This window comes from Piliocolobus tephrosceles, chromosome 10, assembly GCF_002776525.5.
Source record: "Piliocolobus tephrosceles isolate RC106 chromosome 10, ASM277652v3, whole genome shotgun sequence".
NCBI classification, from domain to species: domain Eukaryota; kingdom Metazoa; phylum Chordata; class Mammalia; order Primates; family Cercopithecidae; genus Piliocolobus; species Piliocolobus tephrosceles.
The window spans coordinates 114,587,460-114,613,865 of record NC_045443.1 but is presented as its reverse complement, the minus strand read 5'-3'; the positions used below and the strand labels follow the sequence as shown (position 1 = coordinate 114,613,865).

General features: G+C 44.4%; 1 protein-coding gene across 11 annotated transcripts in view; it reads right to left on the bottom strand.

The window, feature by feature from the left end:
* FBXW8 (F-box and WD repeat domain containing 8) overlaps window positions 1-15,293 on the bottom strand; it is a 114,342-nt gene extending 99,049 nt beyond the window's left edge. For all 11 annotated transcript variants that reach the window (XR_004229191.1, XR_004229190.1, XR_004229186.1 and 8 more), the window contains exons 1-2: window positions 14,889-15,293; window positions 3,483-3,587 (exon numbers count right to left, since the gene is read on the bottom strand). Coding sequence is in view for 5 of the 11 variants with exons in the window: in XM_023204209.1 (XP_023059977.1) it covers window positions 3,483-3,587; window positions 14,889-15,206 (423 nt within the window). In the remaining 6 variants the exon portion in view is untranslated. The remainder of the gene's footprint in view (window positions 1-3,482; window positions 3,588-14,888) is intronic.
* Window positions 15,294-26,406: the final 11,113 nt, after the last annotated feature.

Below are 26,406 nucleotides of genomic sequence, written 5' to 3'. Positions count from 1 at the left end.
CACTGGAGGCATCATAATACCTCATTTCAAAATATACTACAAAGCTATACCAATATAAACAGCATGGCACTGGCATAAAAACAGATACATAGACCAGTACAACAGTCCAAAAATAAGTCTGTGCATTTACAGTCAATTGATTTTCAATGAAGGCACTAAGAACACACAATGGGGAAAAAAGTCTCTTCAATAAATGGTGTTGTGAAAACTGGATATTCACATACAAAAGAATGAAGTTAGATCCTCATCTCACACTATTATAAAGAAGTTAACTCTCACTTGAAGCCAGGAGTTCGAGACTAGCCTGGGCAACAAAGCAAGACCCTGTCCTTACAAAAAATTTAAAAGTTAGCTGGGCATGTTGGCGTGAGCCTGTAGTCCCAGCTACTCTGGAGGTTCAGGTGGGAGAATCATGTGAGCCCAAAAGTTCGAGGCTACAGTGAGCTACAATCACACCACTGCATGCCAGCCTGGGCAACAGAGTGAGACTGTGTCTCAAAATAAATAAATAAATAAATAAACTCAAAATGGATTAAAATCTTAAACATAAGACTTGAAACTGTAAAACTATGAGAAAGAAACTCAGGGGAAAACTCCATGACACTGGTATAGGTAATGATTTTTTGGATATGACCCCAAAAGAACAGGCAACAAAAACAGACAAATGGGATTACATCAAACTAAAAAGCTTTTGCACAGCAAAGGAAACAATCAACAGAGTACAGAGACAACCTACAAAATGAGAAAAAATATTTCCAAACCATGTATCTGATAAGCAGTTAATATCCAAAATATTACATAAAGAACTCAAACAACTCAATAGAAAGAAGACAAAAAACCCAATTCAAAAATGAACAAAGGACATACAAATAAATGGCCAATAGGTATATTTAAAAATGCTCAACAGTACTAATCATCAGAGAAATGCAAATTAAAACTACACCTGTCAGAATGGCTATTACCAAAAAGACAAAACAAGTGCTGGCAAAGACACGGAGAGAAGGGAACCCTTGCACACTGTTAGTGGGAATGGAAATTAGCACAGCCATTAAGGAAACAGAGGTTCCTCAGAATATTAAAAATAAAACTACCATATGATTCAGCAATTCTGGTTGCTGGGTATACATCCAAAGAAGTGAAATCAGTATGTCAAAGTGATCTCTGTACTCCCAGACTCACTGCAGCATTATTCACAACAGCCAAGATACAGAATCAACAGATAAATGCGGTATGTATACACAATGGAATACTATTCAGCCTTTTAAAAAAAAAAAAAAGAAGGAAATCATGTCATTTACAACAACATGGTGGGTGAACCTAGAGGGCATTATGTTAAGTGAAATAAGCCAGCCGCAGAAAGACAAATATTGCATGATCTCACTTAAACGCAGAATCTAAAAAGGTTAAGCTCATAGAAGTAGAGAGTAGAATGGTGGTTACCAGTGGCTGGCGGGGCAGGATGGGACACTGGAAAGATGTCAAAGGATACAAAATTTCAGTTAGATGGGAGAAATAAGTTCAGAGCTCTACTGTACAGTATAGTGACTTTAGTTAATGATGTATACTTGAAAATCACTAAGAGAATAGATTTTAAGTATTCTCACCACAGAAAACAAGTATATGAGGTAATACATGTTAGTTACCTCAACTGAGCCATTCCACAATGCATAGATATTTCAAAAATCATGTTATACCTGATAAATATATATAACTTTATTTGTCCATTTAAAAAACTAAAATGAAATTTTTAAAAAAGAAAAATCAGGCCAGGCGCAGTGGCTCAGGCCTGTAATCCCAGCACTTTGGGAGGCTGAGGTGGGTGGATTACTTGAGGTCAGGAGTTTGAGATCAGCCTGGCCAACATGACAAAAACCCTGACTCTACTAAAAATACAAAATTAGCTATGTGTGGTGGCATGCACCTGTAATCCCAGCGACTCGGGTGGCTGAGGCAAGAGAACAGCTTGAACCCAGGAGGCAGAGGTTGCAGGAAGACGAGATCATGCCACTGCACTCCAGCCTGGGTGACAGAGCAAGACTCTGCCTCAAAAAAAGAAAGGAAAAATCAATCACACACTCTTGGCCAAAAAGACGAGAACAAGAGAACAATTTTAATGGCATAAACCTTTGCCTCTCTCAAAGTGTGGCCAAAGCCACACTGGCATCCCCTGCTTAGAAAGTAGACTTAATGGGGCCGGCAGTGGTTCATGCCTGTAATCCCAGCACTTTGAGAGGCCAAGGCAGCAGATCACCTGAGATCAGGAGTTTGAAAGCAGCCTGGCCAGTGAAACCCCATCTCTACTAAAAATACAAAAATCAGCTAGGCATGGCAGCACGTGCCTGTAGTCCCAGCTACTCAGGAGACTGAGGCAGGAAAACTGCTTAGGCCCGGGAGGCAGAGGTTGCAGTGAGCCAAGATCGTCCCACTGCACTCCAGCCTGGGCAACAGAGCAAAACTCCATCTCAAAAAAAAAAAAAAGAAAGTAGACCATCAGGCCCCACCCCCAGATCTCCTGAATCTGAACCTGCATTTTATCAAGATTCCCCCATGATTCCTAAACACAATGCAGTTTGGCCTAAACGATATCTCCCACCATTCCACTCCACAGGCATACGCCCCAGAGTAAGCGTGAGACGGGTGACACTGATTTGCAATTCCCTTGGTGGGTCTCAGTTCTCACTCGCCTTGCATCTCACTGAGTGAGATACTAACGTTTAAAGGGTACTTTGGACTATACACCTAAAACATGACTTCACCTAAAACATGTTCTGTCCCCGGGCTGACCCCTCAGCTACTAACCTAACAACTGGCTCAATTTAACCAAGGGCTCACATCTTTGCATTAAAAACTGTGGGTACAGGCCGGGCGCGGTGGCTCAAGCCTGTAATCCCAGCACTTTGGGAGGCCGAGACGGCGGATCACGAGGTCAGGAGATCGAGACCATCCTGGCTAAACGGTGAAACCCCGTCTCTACTAAAAATACAAAAACTAGCTGGGCGAGGTGGCGGGCGCCTGTAGTCTCAGCTACTCGGGAGGCTGAGGCAGGAGAATGGCGTAAACCCGGGAGGCGGAGCTTGCGGTGAGCTGAGATCCGGCCACTGCACTCCAGTCCGGGCGACAGAGCAAGACTCCGCCTCAAAAAAAAAAAAAACAAAAAAAACTGTGGGTACATTAACAGCACAGACAAGCTCAATAAAGGCTGAGCACCAAGTTGTCGGCCACCAGCACACTGCCACAGGTCAGCCATAACTCAGACTGCAGGGAGAAAAGAGCTCTTGGGCCACAGAAAGATACACACTGAGTGGTGATGTGGAACATAATCCTTTAAGGTCAAGGTGGCTTTCCTTCAAGTAAACTTGCCATCCAAGTCGTTAATTCTGCAAAGTTTATAATTCTGTGAGTAAATTTCTATTACCTAGGAGAGTCCTATACTTTAATCACACATTTAGGAAAATCTTGAACATCTGTTGGTGACAGCTTACCTGTGCACATCTTCCTAGTTCTTTCCTGTTCAGATACTGAAATATATTGATTGCCAGTTCATAAGGCAGTTGGATATCAAAGAAAGGCACATCATTCATTTCATTCTGAGGGGAAAAAAAAAGGAATAAGTTTACAATTCTTACATATGGGAATAACTCAAATTTACAGGCCCTTTAAATGACCAGAGATATTCTTAGGTGGTAACAAGAGAGATGAGGCTAGTTCCCAGGAGGGAGGCATCCGTACTGTTTCACCAGGCAGTCATGGAATTATTTCAGAACCTGCCAGCCATCCTCCATTCTCTGACCCCCCTACACCTCCACTCCTCACATTCACTTAGGAAACCCATATGACCATTTCCCATGTGCTTCACAAAGCAGCAGGGGTGCTATCTTCCAGCCTGGTGTATGGCACAGGAATCAGTGCCAAGGTCTGTGGAAAGCCTCCTGACCTCTAAGGAAAGGTGAGCAGCAGGCGGCCAAGAAAGTGAGCCTTGAAATCAGGGAGGCCACCCCTCCTCCCAGGACAACCACCACAACTCCCAACAAGGAAGGGAGTGAGCACCCACAGCTAGAGAAAAGCTGCTTTAGGTCACTAAGGGGTTTTCACTGGGAAAAGAACAGGGCTATAAACATGAGCAAAAAGTAAACAAGCAGACACTGCTCTTGATGGAGGTGAACACCACCTCTCCTTGGCCACTGGAGAAGTGCAAGGTTTCCTAATGCTCTCAGGGACTTACACTGGTTAACCTGAGCGGGCCAGTGCAAACAAAGCAGTTCTTCTTCGGTGTCATTTATTAATGCAAAGAAATCAGAGCTCGACTGCCTTTGGATAAGCAATTAGAGATGAGGTAACAGGCTTTATTTGAGAGATAAGACTGTCATGACGATCCTGGTAGCACAAAGCAATATGAGTGTAAAACAGAAAAAAAGCCAAGTGTACGTATGTACCCCTCTGTCTGTTCCCAATCCACCTGCCAAAGCTCACTTTGGTGTGGGCTTCTGCAAAGCTAGGAAAAGCTGCACTCTGTGCCCCAATAGCATTCGCTTAATAAAATCCATTTTTAATAAGCTTTGGCTGACATCAGTGACTTATTGCTTACAAGCGAACTGTTAATTCACCAGTCAAATGCAGAGGTCTTACGTATTGCAAGGCTGCTGTCTCAAAACAAACAAAAAATCACCTCAGTGTTTTTTAAGGGAGTCTAAGCACTGAGTTAGACCCTACCAAGACTCAGGGTAAAGATTTTTCTGGAATGAAGTTTCTGTTCATCTAGGAGTCTCGGGGCTAAAAGACAGCCCAGAGCATAAAAAGGAAATGCAGTATTTAACTGCAAAAACAGTGCAAAGGATGAAGGCCAAAAGAGATCTCTGGAGGAAAAAAAGAGTAAGAGTTGACAGCTCTCTGTGGGCAAAGAGAAGGAACAGAATGTTAAATCAAGAGAGAAATTTTGGCCATACAGAAAAAAAAAAAAAAAATCTGCAAGTGTAATTAGAAGGCTCAGGGGTGCTTGCCTAAAAAAATAATGGAAAGTCATTGGTTTGATGTCAGGCTCCCTCCCCTCCCACAACTAACTGGTTTCACTCATCAAGAAAAAGAGGCATCACTTTCTCTCTAGGCCCAGATACAACTTGAGACTCCTCAAATCAACACTGGAGGGAGTCACTGCTTGCCAAGGAAAGCTACACTCGAGATGAAACTTTCATTTGTAATCATGGTCTTCCTCCTGCTTTCTTTTTTGGATTATTTTGACATTGTGGAGAGGCCTTCTTTATCTACTTGGTAAAGAAACAAGAGAAAAATTTCCTTATCCTCCTACAACCAGAACAAAGGCAAGGAAAAGCCTGCGTTCATTGAAACTACTTGCCAGGCATCGCTTTCTTCAATTGGTCCCATTTAAGACTCACTAGGAACTGGTTTCTGGACTTAACACTACTCTGACGAGGCAAAGGACACCATCATCTTTGTCTTTAGCTATTCTGGTACAGAAAAGTCACACCTCTGGTAACAGGAGCCTTCCATCTTTTGCCTACTCTGTTGGCCTAGCCTCCATCCTCATTACGAAGATAATGCCTGTATCTTGGCACCACCCTAGCCCTGCCACCAGCATCCTTGATCCCAACTGCCATAATCTCTGGAATGCAACCCAGCATGGAGGTTCAGAGCAAAGATTCAAACTGATACATCTATTCGCTCACCTTACCAACAAGCAACCGGGTTAAGTGCATCTGTGCTTTCTCACCTGTAAAACAGGTAAAAGCACTCTATGAAATAGGTATGCTATTAAGAATAAAAATGAGACCCCATGCTGGTCTCACTCTTAATGCATGCATTATGATGGTTCTTGATCATTTACAAGTTCTGAAGGGCAACCACTGTTTCAAAGCATTGAACTGTAATTTTGTAAATGACGTTACACAGCCAAACTTAAAAAAATCACTGTGCTCTCGGAATTATTATCTAAACTCCAAAAGAGATAAGAAGTCCCAGACTTTCATGTAGATGACCTTCCGTGTGGCTAACCACTGGAAAATGGTAGGGAAAAAAAAGAAACCAATACACTAAAGGAAGGTCCACATCTCAAGAAATATGTAGACCCCCCCCCCCCAAAGGTGAGGAGACCAAATGCTCAAGTTTCATGCTGCACACTTAAAGAATAATTCTGGCATAACACTGTATCAGTGCTCCCTGTCATCCATACTGCAGTGGGTCACTCAGATCCCGCTTCGGTCCCACTCATTCCCCTAGATGAAAATGCTGCCTGCTGTTGACTGACAGCTGAATCCCTTTGTAGGCAATGCCTTTGGCCAAACAAGCTGCCTCACCCAAGTTGCATCCCCTCCCATCTCCGCTAAGGCAGCCTGTATCCAATGACTAGTCCATGGCTGGGTACAAAGGCCTGGCCCCCTTGCTCAGTTCAGGACCTCTCTGAAAGGAAAACCCACTAAAGCACCGACATGCAAATCTCCATTTCAGAATCTATTTTTTGAAAAGTTCAATTTTTTTTTTTTTTTTTTTTTTACCAAAGCGATAGACACGACCCATGATAGTCCTGTGTTTAATATATTCCCAAGGGTTCTTACGCACCCCTCCAGAGACATTAGTCTAGGTAAGCTATTTCCTCTCCCCTCCTTGAGGAGGATACCAGAATGCAGATAAATGAGTGACATCACTCCACCAGCCAACCAACAAACCAGAGTAAATTCAAGGTTTAGTAACTGATTCATCAACTTCAGTTCGTTATTACTGGAAATATCATTTGGGAAACACCTTACAAGAGACAGAGTTGTGAGCATATTTGGCCCTGTGGTTGAAAACACACCTCTTTTATAAGTGTGCATGATGTGACAAGGATGTGAAGCCACATCCTGGACAACAAAAGCTGTGGTCTAGTAACCACGTAAATCCTACTACTGTCCCAGCGGCAGAATGTCTTAGGCACTCTGATTGGTTACTTCCCACAGTTCATAAATGTAGGTTAAAAAACAAACACTACTTGCTACTAGTGTGCAGAGAAATACCTTGTTATCTGAAAGACACTATCAGCCAGAGGTTGGTTAACGGATATAAAAGTGCAGCTAGACAGGAGGAGAGTTCTGGTTCTCTGTGGCACTACAGGTTGACTATAATTCACAACAATTTATTGTATATTTTCAAATAGCTAGAAGAGCACATTTTGGCCGGGCGCGGTGGCTCAAGCCTGTAATCCCAGCACTTTGGGAGGCCAAGACGGGCGGATCACGAGGTCAAGAGATCGAGACCATCCTGGCTAACACAGTGAAACCCCGTCTCTACTAAAAAATACAAAAAAACTAGCTGGGCGAGGTGGCGGGCGCCTGTAGTCCCAGCTACTTGGGAGTCTGAGGCAGGAGAATGGTGTAAACCCAGGAGGCAGAGCTTGCAGTGAGCTGAGATCTGGCCAATGCACTCCAGCCTGGGCAACAGAGCGAGACTCCGTCTCAAAAAAAAAAAAAAAAAAAAAAAAAAAGCAGATTTTGAATGTTTACAATGCAAATAATAAATGTTTTAGGTGATGGATATGTTAATTACCCTGATTTGGTCAATATACATTGTATACATGTATCACACTGTGCCCCATAAATATGTACAATTACAATGTGTCAATTAAAAATTAAAAAAATAAAAGATGCTATCAGTCTTCCACCTAGACTACTGCAAAGCACCTAGACTACTGCAAAGCCATCCAAAAAGTTATGGGCCATATTAACCCAACTCTATACTGAATTAAAAACATGAAAATGGACAACCTGGCATTTCAAAAACAAAGATATTCCAAGAAGAAGGAAAAGGAATTAAAGACATTGGAAATATTAAAATAGGGAAATCTGGTCAAACTATACAAATATCAACATGGCTACAATATTTGGAGAAAATAATTTTGCAGTAGTTGAATAGCTCCCAGCAATTCCTGAGAATGGCCAAATTTATTCTATAGGAGACCAATAAATTCAAAATATTAGTATTCCTTCAATGTTCAGGAAAAGAATCTGTTTGATAACATACAACCTTGTTTTTTAATTCTTTGACAATGTCTCAGATATCGATTCTCTACCACTATTGGGGACTTCTGTCCTGTCTTACACATCAAAATCACCTGTGGAACTAAAAAAAAAAAAAAATGCCAAGGACCCTACCCAGACCTACTGCCACAGATTTCCAGGGTTAGGGCTCAAGCACCTCTTTTTCTTTTGAGATGGAGTCTTGCTCTGTTGCCCAGTCTGGAGTGCAGTGGCACGATCCTGGCTCAATGAAACCTCTGCCTCCCAGGTTCAAGCGATTCTCATGCCTCAGCCTCCCAAGTAGCTGAGATTACAGGCACGCATCATCACACCTAGCTAATTTTTGTATTTTTTAGTAGAAACAGGGTTTTGTCATGTTGGCCAGGCTGGTCTCAAACTCTAGGCCTCCACCTGCCTTGGCCTCCCAGAGTGCTGGGATTACAGGCGTGAATCACCGTACCCGGCCTCAAGCATCTCTTTCTCAGGCGATCGTCACGCACACTAAAAGTTGAGAACACAACCCTACATCATAGGCAGATATAAAAATCTATCCATCCCCTCTCTCCTAGTCAAGGAATACACACACACACACACACACACACACACACACACACACAAATGGGTCATATTACTTGGTTAATTTAAAGTCAGTGAATACTAGATTTTCCCAAAGTCTACTGGACTTACTCCAAAAACACTGAGAGAAATTGCAAAGAGATCCATCCCCAGGGAGGCTGATTTGTATTCCTATGTGCTAATGTAAGACTAATTCTGTAAATGGATTGGTTTTGTGCCTTACTGTTAGAAATTTAATCTGTCTTCTCTTGTTTAATAGAAGAAGGGATAATTACTAAGAGCCAAAGCAGTAAAAAGTGAAGAAACTGACTTAAGGTTTTTGTTCCCAATGTACATCTCCAGGGCAAAAAGAACATGAAAGATCTCTCTGGGTGGTGGTTTAAGAAACTGAGAAAAGCACCTTGAGTTCAAAGAAGAGATTTGCAATAACATTTTTACTAAATCTATGACTGAAAGGAGACTGTTTTCTACAGGCGTTTATCTCAACTTTCCACGTACTGCAAAAGCTGAGCGGAGTAGACCCACACAATCTCAATCAGAAGAAATAGATGAGTTTCAGTTTCACCTGTGTCTTCTTTGAGACTGAAAAAAACTGGTTGGCTGGTGGGGGCGGGGGGGAGGGGAAGGTCTGAAAGGCAGTCAAGACAAACAAGCATCCATTTATAATCCACAATTTGTCTCAAAATATATATTCTTATATACAAAAAGAAAAAAAGTCAGAAATAGACCAGGTACAGTGGCTCACATTTGTAATCCCAATACTGGGTGACTGAGATGGACAGCTCATTAGGGGCCAGGAGTTCAAGACCAGCCCAGGTAACATAGTGAGACATCGTCTCTAGAAAAAATAGAAGTAAATTAGCCAGGTGTGGTGGTGTGCACCTGTAGTCCCAGCTACTTAGGAGGCTGAGGTGGGAGGATGGCTTGAGTTTGGGAGGTTGAGGCTACTGAGCCATGATCACACCACTGCACTCCAGCCTAGGCAAAAGAGAGAAATCCTGTCTCCAAAAAAAAAAAAATGAACGTCAGAAATACACCAAAATGTTAACAATGGTAGCCTCTAAGCAATGATATCAGTAAAGATTTTTATTTTGTTCTATTCTTCTTAATTTCCTAAATATTCCTACAGTGAGCACATGATATTTTCACAGATGCAGAAAAGCAACACATTTTTCTTTTTTTTGAGATGGAGTCTCGCTCTGTCGCCCAGGCTGGAGTGCAGTGGCCGGATCTCAGCTCACTGCAAGCTCCGCCTCCCGGGTGTACGCCATTCTCCTGCCTCAGCCTCCCGAGTAGCTGGAACTACAGGCGCCTGCCACCTCGCCCGGCTAGTTTTTTGTTTTTGTTTTTTGTATTTTTCAGTAGAGACGGGGTTTCACCGTGTTAGCCAGGATGGTCTCGATCTCCTGACCTCGTGATCCACCCATCTCAACCTCCCAAAGTGCTGGGATTATAGGCTTGAGCCACCACGCCCGGCCCACATTTTTCAAGTAAGGTAACTTATGTTCAAAATACTATCTAAATTCAGGGCCACACCAGGTGCTGGGGGAGCGAGGTGCTGTCAGCAAGTATATAAGAAATAGTCTACACTCAAAGAGCTAAAATCTTTTATAGAGGTAAGTCATTGTCATGTAAAATGAAATAAATACAGGAGACTACAACAGGCAATACAGATCGTCCCCTAAGGCACTCCAAAGTTCATTAGTAAGCCAACTATATAGAAGTTAGAAATCATTTCTCCAAACAAACCATGCTATAAAGAGCGGCTAAGCTCCCAAGCAGTCCACAAAAAAACAATTTATCTCTTAATATTTAACCTAATCCCTGTGCCTAGCTATGAGGAAGAGCAAAAGGGATTCAATAAATACTTGTTGATCGTATGTGCGGGTGATGTAAGTGAAGTATAATACTACAGAATCTAACCAGCTCAGTGCCTTGCACACAGTAGATGCACAATAAATGTCCACGGAATCTGATTTATCCTTTTTTTACGAGAATAGGCTTTCCAGCTTCCAGACACATTCCCACTCCCCTGGGGCCTCTGGCAAGGGAAGAAGGTGGACGACGCTAACCTAAAGAAGGGCAAGTGCTGGGGAAATCCCAGGAGGCTGGGTGTGGTGGTGAAGGAGGGTGGTGTGAAGCCAAATGGGCTGGGCCTCTGCTTTGAGCCCCCTTTTAGTCTAAACGGGGATCTGAGCTTGAGGACATGACAAGGAGAGAAGACAGGAAGAGGAGAAGCTTCAGGTCCCACAGGGGTACCACAGTGGGTGTGGTTTTGTGAAAAGAGTAAAGATATTCACATATAGGGGGCCCAAACACTGCAGGCACATTCCCACCATCAGGACTGGCTATAGAATTTGTGGGGCCCGTTGGTCAGAAATGATTAAGATCATTGAAAATTATCAAGGCAACAGAGCATTCAACTAAGTGTGGGTCCCAGCCACCACAGAACCTTTGCACTTGCCCGTCTTGGCCTAGAATCCCCTCCCCCAGATCTCTGTATGTTCAGTCCTCACCTCCTGTAGGTTCTCCATGAAACATGACCTTCCCAGAAAGACCCTGTTGGACAGCACTACTTAAAATTACAGCCCCTCCTCTGGCAGATACACTATCCGTCTGCTTATTTTTTCTCCAGAACATTTATTACCTGACAATTATTTGTCCATTGTCTAACTCCCTCTTCCCCAGCATGTAAGTTATACAAGGGCACAGGTTTTTTTCTGTCTTGTTCGATGCTATATTCTCAGTGCCTGGAACAGTGGCTGGTCCTAAGAAGACACTTAATAAATATTTATGGGATTAATGAATGAAACCCGAGCTGCTTCAAGCAGCAGACCCTTCCAACAAAGACCAGATGTAAGTCACAAGTTGTTCTAGTATACACAGGCATCATTTCAAAAGGTTCGTAAGTAGAGGCCTGCTAATTCGTGAATAACATGAAAAAATGAACGGCACTGAGGATAAGAACTTTTTAGTTGGGGGAAACGGAGAAATTTGGATTGGAGAAATCAGGGAAGAATTAACACAGGAGCCAGAACTCAAGCTCAGCTGTAAAAGGTAGGCAAAGAACAGGAAAGAGGAAAGGAAGTTATTCCAGGTAAGTCAATTCATGAGTACACATTTGGTTTGGTTTGCTGTCTCACGGAATGTGGGCCAGAAGAAAAGTGTTCACATTAGGGAGCTTCCTTATTTGTGTTTAACTTAAAAACAGAAGAAGGTTAAGCCATTAAATCTATCTTGTTGGCAACACAGATGCAGGATCTGACAGGTTAAATATTGACATAGTGAGTGATAAATATTGGCCAGCAGTATTAACACTTTCAGCAGACTTAAAACTCCGTATCTTAACCTGGAAGGATGCTTTGAATGTTCAAGGGTTCTGACAACAATAGAGCCTTTATAAAGTTGCTGTCAGAAGCAGTGATTTTGCCCACATCACTTCAACTCAACAAATGTAGATAGGGCCCCTACTGTACTAGTACGGCAGGTGGAGATAGAATAGTAAGGCAACAGATCCTGCCCTCCAGGGATTCACAAGAGGCGGAAGTTAAGGGCTCATCGGTGAAAAGTTTCAGCAAAGAGGAAGTGAAATAGCATAGCAAACTCTGAGTACTAATGAAAATGGCACCAGCTTACATTTATTGGGCCCTTATGGTACTCCAGGTTTGGTGCTAAGTTCCACGCCTATTTCATGACCTCTTCACGAGATAGGTACTAAAGGGCACCTTTAAAATTAGAGGTGCCCCAAAGGTTGTATGCTACTCGTAGAGAACCTAGTAGTACCTAATGTGGTGATTCTGAAGGGATCAGAAGAGACCAGGGATGTGAATTCCAGGAAGACAGGGAAGGCCTTTTCCAACAACATGAAACAGATTCGGATGTGCCCTCCAGATCCTCCAGTATGTAGGTCCCGTCTATTTTTAGAATACAACAAACCCTTGAATAACACGGGTTTGAACTGCTTGGGTCCACTTGGATGCAGGTTTTTTCCATAAATGTTGCATCGAATGTGCCTGCCTCTCCTTGTACCTCTGCCACCAAGACAGCAAGACCAATCCCTCCATCGCAGCAGCAGCAGCAGCCTACCCAGCGTGAAGGCAATGAGAATGATGGCCTTTGTGATGAGCCACTTCCACTTAATGAATAAATACATTTTCTCTTATAATTTTATTAATGACACTTTCTCCTCTAGCTTACTTTATGGTAAGGCTACAGTATGTAATACACATAAAATACAAAATATGCGTTATCTGACTGCTATCTCTAAGGCTTCTGGTCAACAGTAGGCTATTCGTAGTTAAGTTTTGGGAGAGTCAAGTTACACGCAGATTTTTTACTGCAAGGAGGTCAGTTTCCCTAACCCCCCTGTTGTTCAAAGGTCAACTGTACTTGATTTACTTCTTTCCTATTTTTGGCATCAATGCCTATACCTCTAAGGTGTTACAAATGGAAAGCCTTGAGAATCAGGACCTTAAAGCAAAGGAGGCTATACAGTAGAGTATAATGTCTGAAACTTGCCCGTTCATGCCAGTCATCCGATTTCAGGACCCCTCCCCTGGTGAGGGAGTCAGCCGGTCTGGGGAGGGTCCAGAACCTTATTAGAACAAAGCCTGAAGGGATTCTTAGGCCAACTCAAGTGCACGTGGTGAAACTTGGAATTGAAAAGACCTGGATCCAAATTCAATCCCCAGAATCTATCAGCTGGGGTAACGCTGGGCACGTTACAGAGAATCTCTGAGTTTCTTCATTTGTAAAAGAAGAGTTAAAATCTACCTCACAGGATTGTTACATTCGAATTAGGGCGGAGCACAGGACTAAACACTTGGTAAAAACTCAAATAGGAGCTATTAATGCTATTTGAGTAAACTACATATTACATGAAATAGGCCGTTATTTCTTGAAACAGTTTGCCACTTAAAGAATTATTCTCGGCTGGGTGCGGCAGCTCACATCTGTAATCCCAGCACTTTGGGAGGCCGAGGCAGGCGGATCACGAGGTCAAGTGATGGAGACCATCCTGCTTAACACAGTGAAACCCCGTCTCTACTAAAAATACAAAAAGAAATTAGCCGGGCGTGGTGGTGGGCGCCTGTAGTCCCAGCTACTGGGGAGGCTGAGGCAGGAGAACCTGGAAGACGGAGCTTGCAGTAAGCCAAGATCGCGCCACTGCACTCCAGCCTGGGCGACAGAGCCAGACTCAGTCTCAAAAAAAAAAAAAATTATTATTATTCTCAATTGGGAGGATCACTTGAGCCCAGGAGTTTGAGACTGGACTGGGCAATACAGGGAGACCTTGTCTCGACCAAAAAATTTAAAAAATTAGCTGAGTGTGGTGGTGCTTGCGTGTAGTCCCAGCTAGGAGGGATGCTGAGGGAAGAGGATGGCTTGAGCCAGGCAGTTTGAGGCTGCAGTGGGCCGGGAGGGAAACACTACACTGTAGCCTGGGCAACAGGTCAAGACCCTGTCTCAAAAAAAAAAAAAAAACAGAAAAAAAAAAAAAAAAAGTGGGTTCCCAAATGGAAAGCTGTAGGGACGTCCTTTGGGCCTAATTTAAATCAAACCATTAGAACCTGGTGCCTTGTCCGCTTAATCTGTGAGCCACGGATGCATTTCAGCTGTGCTTGATTTTTCCCAACTTTTTGAAGGGGGTTATTTTTAACGGCCAGAGGGTCCCCAGCTTCCTCCAGATTCTCCAAGGGACCCATGCCCCACAAAAAGATAAACTCTATCCTAATTAAAGTGCCCAAGAGATTCTTCCTCTTCTTCCTTTTTTTCTGAGTTAATTTTTTTGAATACGTGCACGGTTACAAAAATTAAATAGTGCAAACAGTATACAAAGAAAAGGTAAAATTCCTTCCTATCCATTACCTGGGTCCTCCTTTTCAAAGGCAACCTTTGTTCAAAGTTTAGGTAGCCTTCAAGAGCAGGTTTCTCAACCCCACACTTACTGACATTTTGGCTTGGATAATTTTCTCTGCGTGCTGTCCTGTTCATTGTAGGATGTTCACGAGCATCTCTGGCCTCTAACCACTAGATGCCCACTAACATGCACACAAACACACCCCGATGAGGCACCCAAAAATGTCTGCAGACACTGCCACATCTGGGGGAACAAAATCGCCCTGGTTGAGAAGCGCTGCTTCCAGAAAGATCCTATGCACGCACAAACATCGGTGTTTCTGCGTCTACTCATTTTCTCGGGCAACTAATGGCACAGAGTTACTCTCCAAATCACTGCAGGGGTTTGTCCTGGGGGCGGGGGCCGGCGCAGGCATGGGGGGCGGGGTGGGGGAGGCGACGGCCACTCACCAGGTCGCGGATGAGCTGGTCCACCAGCTGCTCCCCGCCCCCGGCACCCTCGCGGGCCAGAGGAGAACGGGAGCGGCTCGCCACGTCCTGCCCCTCGGTCCGAGTCGCCCGCGCTGCCGGGGGCCTCCCCGCGCCCTCCAGGAGACCCTGGGCCAGCGCCGAGTCCCCCGAGGCCTGTTCGCCGCGCCCAGGGACCACCTCTGGCCGCCGAGCCCGCCTCTCGGCAGCCTCGGGCCGTCGCCGCTTCCTCGGCGCCTGGGCCTGCGCCAGCTCCTCCAGCCAGCGCCGACGGAACTCATCCAGGCTGCAGTCGTCCATATTCGCTGCTCCCGGCGCTCCACGTTCTCCTCGGTTCCACCGGGTGCCACGGGACGGTCCCTCCCAGGGAAGTGTCCGCCGCGGCCGGAAGCCGCCGTAGCCGCAGCTCTAGGGTTCCGGGTGGGCGGCTACGCCCCCGTCACGCCCCCCGCGCTGCCCCTGTCCGCAAGTGGTGGTCTGGCTTGTGGCGCCCAGGCGGAGGTCTAGGCAGCTGCTCCTCAGCCGGTCAGCTCTCCTGCCTATCACTTTTGCTAAGCTCTGACTTTTAGCCGAGCATTGTTCCTTCATTCAACAAACATGCATTGAGCGACTACTATATGCCAGGCACCGAGAATTCAGCATTTAAATCTGCAAAACAAAACAAAAAACCCTGACGTCTGGGAGCGTGCGTTTAAGTGGGAAGGGAGACTTTAAACAAAGAAATATGAACATTTGAATCAGTGATAGGTATTAGGAAGAAAACAAAATAAGGTAAGGTAAGGGGGGTAAGGATTGATAGTGAAAGTCTCTTTAAGATGTTATTTAAATTAAAATCTAAAAGAGAATCAATGGGTGGATAAAGAAACTGGTATATACATATGGTGGAATACTACTCAGCCATAAAAAGGAATGAATTCACGGCATTCGTAGCAACCTGGATGGGGTTGGATACTATTATTCTAAGTGAAGTAACTCAAGAATGGAAAACCAAACATCGTATGTTCTCACTCATAAGTGGGAGCTAAGCTGTGAGGATGCAAAGGCATAAGAATGACACAGTGGACTTTGGAAACGGGGGAGGGGGGAGAGGGGAGAGTGGGAAGGTGTGGAGGGATAAAAGACCATAACTTGGGTTCAGTGTCTACTGCTTGGGTGATGTGTGCACCAAAATCTCACAAATCACCACTAAAGAACTTACTCATGTAACCAAATACCACCTCTTCCCAAAAAACCTATAGAAAAAAAAAATATTTTTTTTAATCTGAAAGAGAAAACAGCCAAGGGAAGGTCAGACCTTAGGAGAGAGATTTCCAGAAGGAAATCCAAGGGCTTTAAGATGGGAAAGAAAGTGACATACGATGGCATTCCACTTAAAAATGTTTTCTTTGCACCTGAGTTCCCTCAGCAGGGAAGTTCCCCCCCACCTTGACCTGGTTAACTCCTACACATCTTTCATATCTCAACTCACATTTCACTTAATCTTCCAACCTCCACTCAAGAAACATCAGGTATCCCTGTTATTCATTCTCACAGCATCCTGTACTTCTCATCATAATACATAACACAATTTGTAATTTTATTTTTATGTGTGTATATATATATATACATAAAAATATATGTCCCTTCCCTTCTAGATTGGCAACTCTTAGCTTTGAGGCTGGTGATTAATACATGCTCAATAAATGTTTTGTTTTGTTTTGTTTTTGAGATGGAGTCTCACTCTGTCGCCCAGGCTGGAGTGCAGTGGCGCGATCTCGGCTCACTGCAAGCTCCGCCTCCCGGGTTCACGCCATTCTCCTGCCTCAGCCTCCCAAGTAGCTGGGACTACAGGCGCCCGCCACCACGCCCGGCTGATTTTTTGTATTTTTAGTAGAGACGGGATTTCACTGTGTTAGCCAGGATGGTCTCGATCTCCTGACCTCGTGATCCGCCTGCCTCGGCCTCCCTGCTGGGATTACAGGCGTGAGTCGTGGTAAATGTTTACTGAATGAATAACAACGCTTTAAGATGAGAACTATTCTTATCCCCCACTTTACAAATGAGGAAACTGAGGCATAAAAATTTGGCAAACTTGTCCAAAATCACACAGCTGGTAATTTGCAGATCCAGGACTCTTTTTTTTTTTTAAACTCTAGACATGACCTGTTAATCATTAAATTATACAGCCCACATGCCTAGGCCAGCTAAGAATCGCATGGCTGCCTCTAGTTACCATGATTTTTTTTTTCAATGTAGTAATACTAATGGCATGACCTGGGCTCTACAGTCAAACAGACAGATTCAGGTGGGAATCCCAGCACCCCCATTTATTCATATCTCATTTCTTCTAGCAATGCCACTTCTAGGAATTTACCCTAAGGGAAGAAAATTGAGCATGAGTCCAAAGAATACTTAGGTGAATATTTACTGAAACATTGTTTATAGAACTGAAAATCAGAAGCAATCTAATTGCCGACAATAGACAGGACATTGATTAAATAAACTGTGCTCCGTTAGAATGTAAGAAAGATCCTGGCTGGGTGTGGTGGCTCACGTCTGTAATCCCAGCACTTTGGGAGGCCGAGGCTGGTGGATCACCTGAGATCAGGAGTTCAAGACCAACCTGGCCAACATGATGAAACTTTGTACTAAAAATACAAAAATTAGCCGGGCGTGGTGGCACATACCTGTAAACCCAGCTACTCAGGAGACTAAGGTAAGAGAATCGCTTGAACCTTGGAGGCGTAGGTTATAGTGAGCCAAGATCATGCCACTGCACTCCAGCCTGGGTGACAGAGCGAGACTCCATCTCAAAAAAAAAAAAAAAAAATGGAAAAGAAAGAAGGAAGGAAGGAAATGCCACCTCCCTAAGAGTAGAGGGCTGATCTATTTTGTTATTTTGTTAACTACTGTGTTTTCATCACCCGAAACAGTGCCTGGAATATAGTAGCTGCTCAATAAATAATGAATAAATGAACTACTGTGCAGCTATTAAATGTTACATTGGAGAAGAATATTTTATCACATGAAAAGAATTTCACAATATAGCAAGTGAAAAAAGTCAGGCTATATAATCATATAAACAGTATAACCTGTGTTGCATCTTTTTTTCTAAGTGTGTATGTGCATTCTAACAGGAAGAATATACACCCAAACATGCATGGAAGAAATTTCTAGAGAAGGTAATATTATGGGTGATTATCATGTTCTTTTTCTTTATCTCTATGTTCTAATTTTATTTTCCTTTTTTTTTCTCTCTTCCTTTCTTTTGAGACAGGATCTCGCTCTGTCACCCAGGCTGGAGTGCAGTAGTGCAACCTCAGCTTACTGCAACCTCCACCTTCCAGGCTCAATCAATCGTCCTGCCTCAGCCTCCCGAGTAGCTGGGACTACAGGCATGCACTAACATGCCCAACTAATTGTTGTTGTTGTTTATAGAGAGGGTTTCGCCATGTTGTCCAGGCTGGTCTCGAACTCCTGGACTCAAACAATCTGCCTATCCCAGCCTCCTAAAATGCTGAGATTGCAGGTGTGAGCCAACATGCGCAACCATATAGTCTAATTATCTACAGTGAATGTTGTCCAAGCCTGGGTTCTCACAGTAAGCAAGCCTGAGCCCTGGGTTTGTAGGGAGCTAGTTTATTTAGAGAAGTGATTCTAGAGCAGAGGCCTGGGAGACTAAGAAGAGTGAGACAAGGAAGAAGGGACAGTTAATTGAAAGAGCATCTTTGAGCCGGGAGTGGTGGCTCATGCCTGTAATCCCAGCACTTTGGGAGGCTGAGGTGGGCAGATTGCTTGAGATCAGGACTTTGAGACTAGTCTGACCAACATGGTGAAACCCTGTCTCTACTAAAAATACAAAAATTAGTGGGACATGGTGGCGGGCGCCTGTAATCCCAGCTAGTCGGGGGGCTGAGGTAAGAGAATTGCTTGAACCTGGGAGGTGGAGGTTGCAGTGAGCTGAGATCGCACCACTGCACTCCAGCCTGGGCAACAGTGTGAGATTGTCTCAAAAAAACAACAAAAAAAGAAAGAGCATCTTTGAGTTGTCCTACTGTGGCAATTTAGGCTCATTCCACTAGCACCTTCTGAGGAGCCTTAGAACACAGCTCAGAATTGTCTTCCCAAGAGATAAGAACCAGAAGAGGGAAGCATTTGTCCAGTGACTCTCATCCCCTGCTAGAGAAAGGCTAAGCGAGGAGCTTTAACAACCTCCCACTTCTAGATTGTGTATAAGTGAATGGATTATCATGGATGTTCCATACCAAGGCAGCAGAGATGCTCTGGGGCAAAAAGCAGGAGGTGCTCTGTGCAGCTAACAGGAACGACCGTCAGGTTACACGTGTGCAAAGCCAGCTGCTACAGCAATGACTAAGGTAAAAGATGAGTCGGGCCGGGCGCGGTGGCTCAAGCCTGTAATCCCAGCACTTTGGGAGGCCGAGATGGGTGGATCACGAGGTCAGGAGATCGAGACCATCCTGGCCTACACGGTGAAACCCCATCTCTATTAAAAAAAAATACAAAAAACTAGCCGGGCAAGATGGCAGGCGCCTGTAGTCCCAGCTACTGGGGAGGCTGAGGCAGGAGAATGGCGTAAACCCGGGAGGCAGAGCTTGCAGTGAGCCGAGATCGCGCCACTGCACTTTAGCCTGGGTGACAGAGCCAGACTCAGTCTCAAAAAAAAAAAAAAGATGAGTCAAGTGATGCAAGATGGAACGTAAGCATCCAATGCAAATAAGCATTCTTTCTCTCTTTTTTTTCTGTAAAGGTTTTATTATACACAGAAGGGGAAGAAGTCTCAGTTCTTCTTGGCAGCCATTCACTTCCTGGAGGTCAAGACATTGCCCAGCTCCTCTCACTTCTTATGGTGCAGATGTGTGTCCCCGCTCTCTTCTTAATGAACTTGAGAGTCCACTTTTTCTTGGAGACCTTGAACAGTTCCAAGGTGCATCACTTATATGGAACAAAGCCACACACCTCTCACATTATGTCCCTCAGGAACTTTCTGTGCTGCGGTGGGGTGCCGTGCTTGCTCACATTCTTGGTCCTCACCTTGTAGCCCTCATTGAGACCCACAGACATGGGAGACCACAGAACCATGGCTGCTGCTCATCAATGGCTGCTGACAATAAGTATTATTTGTAATAAAAATAAAAATGAGGCCGGGCGCAGTGGCTCACGCCTATAATCCCAGCACTTTGGGAGGCCGAGGCGGGTGGATCACGAGGTCAGGAGATCGAGACCATCCTGGCTAAAACGGTGAAACCCCGTCTCTACTAAAAATACAAAAAATTAGCCAGGCATAGTGGCGGGCGCCTGTAGTCCCAGCTACTCAGGAGGCTGAGGCAGGAGAATGGCGTGAACCCGGGAGGCAGAGCTTGCAGTGAGCCGAGATCGCGCCACTGCACTCCAGCGTGGGCAGTAGAGCAAGACTCCATCTCAAAAAATAAAAATAAATAAAAATAAAAATGAGCTAATTTTTCCCCATTCTGCTAGCATTCCATTCATCCCACATACCTTCCATGTGAAATTCATGGGTCACACTTGCTTTGAGTATGTACTTGCAAGTCAAAAGCCAAATATCACTTTTCTGGTATCTCTAGATGTTATGGACCATCTAACACTTAAAACAGAAAGCAAACTGGAATTTTTTTTTAAAAAATGGGGTCTCGCTCTGTCACCCAGGCTGGAGTGCAGTGGCGTGATCATAGCTTACTGCAGCCTCGAACTCCTGGGCTCAAGTGATCCTCCTGCCTCAGCCTCCCGAGTAGCTGTAAATACAAGAGCATGCCAGTATCTCAGACTAATTTTTAAGTTTTTAGTAGAGACGAAGTTGGTCATCTGTTTGGTCCTGAACTCCTAGCCTCAAGCAATCCTCATGCCTCAGAGGATTACAGGCATAAGCCCCCAAGCCCAGCCTCAAACTGGAAAATTTTAAACACTAAATTATGCTGGTCAAAATCAATGTTTCCTGTTGCCCCTTTAAAATAATTTTTACAGGGACAGTGCTGGCAGGCTAATGGGACCATTAGTCACCCAGAGAAAATGAAAGAGAGAGAGAGAGAAGCATGCTAAGAGGAAGGAAAATATTGTCTTTTTTTTAGTATTGCCTACCATTCACTGACCGTATTTATGTTGATTTTATATCTTTCCAGTAGTAAATTCCTGGACCTCCATTTCCTCAAATGAAAAATAAAGACAGAAATATATTTCTTTCAGAATAACTGTAAGGCTGATAAAATGCCTATAAAACTCTTAGCATCCATAAAACATAATGTAGGCATTCAATAAATGATGTCTGTGATCCATATTAATACAGTCTTGGCAGATAGAGATTGCATCTAACCTGTGCTCTGTAAGTCTTCTATTCCACGGGACTCCACCTTTTACCACATTGAGGGTATACTTTGCAAGCTCAATCTGTTAAAGTTCTTTGTTTGCAAGGAACAGATACCAAGTCTTGCTACCTTAAGAAAAAAGGAATTAAACTCAGAGGATGGTTCACCAAGTTAAACGAAAAGAGGAATAACCAGACCCTTGGAATGCCAAGAACCAGATCAGATTCAGGGATTTCATCATGAGAGCTCTGAACCATCCTGTAGGATGGGATTGCTGCCTGTCTTCCATATCCTAGGATTCGAATTCCCAGAGTAGAGGTTCTCAGAGTGTGGCCCCTGAACCAGCAATACCTGGGAGCTTGTTTGGAATGCAAATTCTCAGCCCAGACCACTCAATTGGAAAGGCCAGGGGTCCGACTCCAGCAATTTGTGTTTTTACCAATCCCTCCCTGTGATTCTGATGCATAACCCAGTTTGAGAACCACTCTCCTGGAGAACCATCTGATTGGCCTAAGGGAGTCATATTCCCAGCCCTTGGGAGAGCAGGGAGGGTTTACAATGTCCTGGATTTCCATGCCACCATGCCTTGCTAATTTTTAAAAATTTTTTGTAGAGACAGCGTCTTGCTATGTTGTCCAGGCTGGTCTTGGACTCCTGGCCTCAAGCAATCTTCTCACCTCAGCCTGCTGAGTTGCTGGGATTTCAGGCATAAGCCACCATGCCCAGCCTGCCTCCCTCTTAGAAGAATACTTATGATTACGAAGGGCCCACCTGGCAATCCAGGATAACCTCCTCATCTCAAGATCCTTCATTTAGTGACATTGGCAAAAAACTTTTTTTTTTTTTTTAATTGAGACAGAGTCTCCCTCTGGAGTACAGTGGCATGATCCCAGCTCACTGCAATCTCTGTCACCCGGGTTCAAGCAATTCTCATGCCTCACCCTCCGGAGTAGATGGGATTACAGGTGCCCACCACCATGCCCAGCTAATTTTTTGTATTTTTACTAGAGACGGGGTTTTGCCATGTTGGCCAGGCTGGTCTTGAACTCTTGACCTCAAGTGACCCGCCTGCCTCGGTGTCTCAAATTGCTGGGATTACGGACGCGAGCCACCACACCTGGCCAACATTTGCAAAAATCTTTTGCCATTTAAGGTAACATTCACAGGTTCCAGGATTAGTACTTGGATATTTTTGAGGAGCCATTATTCAGCCTACGGCAGATGGACTTCAGTAACCACAGACTGATATGCCTACAGATGACCCCAGGAAACAAAAGTGGCTCAAATGGGCCAGGCGTGGACTGTAACAAGCTGGAGAATGGATGTCCATGCAAAGCCGATTTTTTGTTTGTCTGTTTGTTTGTTTGAGACGGAGTTTCGCTCCTGTTGCCCAGGCTGGAGTACAAAGGCACGATCTCAGCTCACTACAACCTCCACCTCCCGGGTTCAAGGGATTCTCCTGTTTCAACCTCCCTAGTAGCTGGAATTACAGGCATTTGCCACTACCCCCAGCTAATTTTTTGTATTGTTAGTAGAGACGGGGGTTTCACCATGTTGGTCAGGCTGGTCTCAAACTCCTGACCTCAGGTGATCCACCCACCTCGGCCTCCCAAAGTGCTGGAATTACAGGTGTGAGCCACCAAGCCCAGCCACACAAAGCCAGTATTACTCTCCTCTACTCAATTGTTGCATCTTAGCCCACATCTTCCAAAATTCAATGTCTTGATTCTTAATTATGAAAAATTATTATTGTTAGCAACTAATTTCATTTTTTAAGCAAAGATGTTTATTTAAAAGTGTACATTGCATTCAGTAGCCTTCAAAGCAACCAGTAGCTGGATACAGTGGCTCATACCTATAATCCCAGTGCCTTGGGAGACTGAGGCAGGAGAATGGCTTGAGGCCAGGAGTTCAAGACCAGCCTGGGCAACATAGTGAGTCCCCATCTTTACAAAATATTAAAAATTACAATTAACCAGGCATGGTGGTACATGCCTATAGTCCTAGCTACTCGGGAGATTGAGGCAAGAGGATCCCTAGAGCCCAGGAGTCTGAGGTTGCAGTGAGCTGTGATCATTCCATTGCACTCCAACAGAACAAGACGCTCTCTCTTAAAAAAAAACAGAAAACCAAACACCGCATGTTCTCACTCATAGGTGGGAACTGAACAATGAGATCACTTGGACTCGGGAAGGGGAACATTACACACCGGGGCCTATCGTGGGGAAGGGGGAGTGGGGAGGGATTGCATTGGGAGTTATACCTGATGTAAATGACAAGTTGATGGGTGCTGACAAGTTGATGGGTGCAGCACACCAACATGGCACAAGTATACATATGTAACAAACCTGCACGTTATGCACATGTACCCTAGAACTTAAAGTATAATAATAAAAAAAATTAGCGGCCAGGCATGGTGGGTCACGCCTGTAATCCCAGAACTTTGGGAGGCTGAGGTGGGTGGATCACCTGAGGTCAGGAGTTCGAGACCAGCCCGGCCAAGTTGGTGAAACCCCATCTCTACTAAAACTACAAAAAATCAGCTAGGCATGGTGGTGCGTGCCTGTAATCCCAGCTACTCAGGAGGCTGAGGCAGGAGAATCGCTTAAACCCGGGAGGCGGAGGTTACAGTGAGCTGAGATTGCGCTACTGCACTCCAGCCTGGGTGACAGAGCGAGACTCCATCTCAAAAAAAGAAAAAAAAGCAAACAAGCAAAGAGTAGTTTATTCTTGAACAAGCCATGAGTTGAGTCAAAACTCCCTTCAACTTACATTGCTACTTCCTCCCCTCTTGTAAGTAGAGACTGAAGAATCACACCTCATTTGGGATCACTAATGTGTGAACATCAGGAAATTAATATGAAAATGAAAAAGAAGAAATGGTGATGATTTCTAAGTACGTTGTTTAGAAACATGAACAAAACATCACAATGATGTGAGTGGCCATTCTGAATGTCAGCCTTACCTGCATGCATCCCTTGCTGTAGACACGATTGCTCTGTTGCTGTTTTATGCTTTCATATTAGCAAAATACAAAATTCTGCAAAAAACATTTCTTTAAACTGGGCTTGAAATAAAAGAAAAACGATCTGTAGCAAAAAAAAAAAAAAAAAAATTCCTTGTTCTTGAGAACTTTCCCATCAATAATTCCGTTTTTTAAAAATGCTGCACAGACGGGATTCAGCGTCAGCTGCCACTTACAGACTTAGTCATTCAAAAGAAGCTTGTCCCATATGGACCCAACTCCCTTCCCACCTCTCTTTCTCTCTCCTCAACCCCCTCTTGCTTTTATTAAAGCCCCTTCCCTTTTCATCTCTCCAGTCTGGTTCCAAAGTCTCTCCCTCTGAAAGTGTTACCCTCCCCCAGAGGAAAAAAACGGGTTCCATCATCCTTGGGTCTCTCTCTCTCTCTGTCTCACCTCTCCCATCGTTTTATTTGTCTTGAGAATTCAATTCCAGCCTGATGCTCATGAGAGACACTTTGCTCAGTTATTGCTGGCGCCGAAGGAGGAGACAATGGCGTGGGTCCCCAGGATAAGTGCCCAGACTCCAGCTCAGACCCTTGGACAGCAAGAGCCAGTCTCCTTGCCTGTCTACTTAAGAAGCAAGGCACCAGGACAAACATGCGCAGCCATCCTAGTCTGGGCTCACATGAAGCAAAGATACTCTTGTCATTAGCATGACTTTAACTCTCACTCCTATGAAACAAAGAACATCAAAATTTTTTATTGATTATTTATTTATTTAGAGACAGCGTCTCACTCTGTCGCCCAGGCTGGAGTGCAGTGGCGTCATCTTGGCTTACTGCAACCTCCGCCTCCCAGGTTCAAGCAATTGTCCTATCTCAGCCTCCTGAGTAGCTGGGACTACAGTTGCCCACCACCCTGCCTGTCTCATTTTTGTATTTTTAGTAGAGACGGGGTTTCACCATATTGGTCAGGCTGGTCTCCAACTCCTGACCTTAGGTGACCTACCCCCCTCGGCCTCCCAAAGTGCTAGGATTACAGGCATGAATCACCCCGCCCGGCCTCAAAATTATATTCTTTATTCCAAGTCATCGCTCCTAATTTATTAAATTCCAAATTATTCCTCTTATCTTATTTATTTGCAACCCAACTAAGTTTTTTTCCCATCTCAGCACACGATGCCGCTACGTTGATGCGTCAGCCAAGAACTTGAGTTCTTACTCTCCCTCACCTCTCACATCAAGAGCTGAGAATTTTTTTTTTTTTTTTTAGATGGAGTCTTGCTCTGTCACCCAGGCTGGAGTGCAGCAGCAGAATCTCTGCTTACTGCAACCTCCACCTTCTGGCTTAAAGCCACTCTTTTACCTCAGCCTCCTGAGTAGCTAGGATTACAGGCACCCACCACCAGGCCTGGCTAATTTTTGTATTTTTAGTAGAGACTGGGTTTCACCATGTTGGCCAGACTGGTCTCGAACTCCTGGTCTCAGGTGATCTGCCCACCTTGGCCTCCCAAAGTGCTGGGATTACAGGCATGAGCCACCATGACTGGCTCAAGTCCTGATAATTCTACTTTCAAAATATATCTTGAGGCCAGGCAAGGTGGCTCACACTTATAATCCCAGCAATTTGGGAGGCTGAGGCAGGAAGATCGCACGGGCCTTAGGAGTTTGAGAACAGCCTGGGCAACGTAGGGCAACCTTGTCTCTAAAAATAATAATTAAAAAAAATTAGCCGGGCATAGTGGTGCATGCCTGTAGCCCCAGCTACTAGGGAGGCTGAAGCCAGAGGACTGATGGAGCCCAGGAGGTCGAGGCTGCAGTGAGCTGAGATTGCACCACCGCACTCCAGCCTGGAAGACAGAGCAAGACTCTGTCAAAAAAAAAAAAAAAAAAAAAGTAAAAAGAAAAGAAAACAAAAGAAAGAAAAACTGTATGTTCAATCTGTTCACTTCTCTTCTCTCTATCTCCCTCACCACCATCCTAGTCCAAGGAGGGTCACCAGGTAAAATGCAAGACACAGTTAAAGTGGAATTTCAGATAGACAATGAATTATTTTGGTGTAAGTATACCCATGCAAAATTTAAATTTTAGATAAAGAGTAATTTTGTCCTATGCGATATTTGGGATATATTATACTAAAAATATTCTTGGCTTATCTGAAAGTCAAATTTAACTGGGCATCCTGTATTTCTCTTTGCTAAATCTGACAACCCTAAATC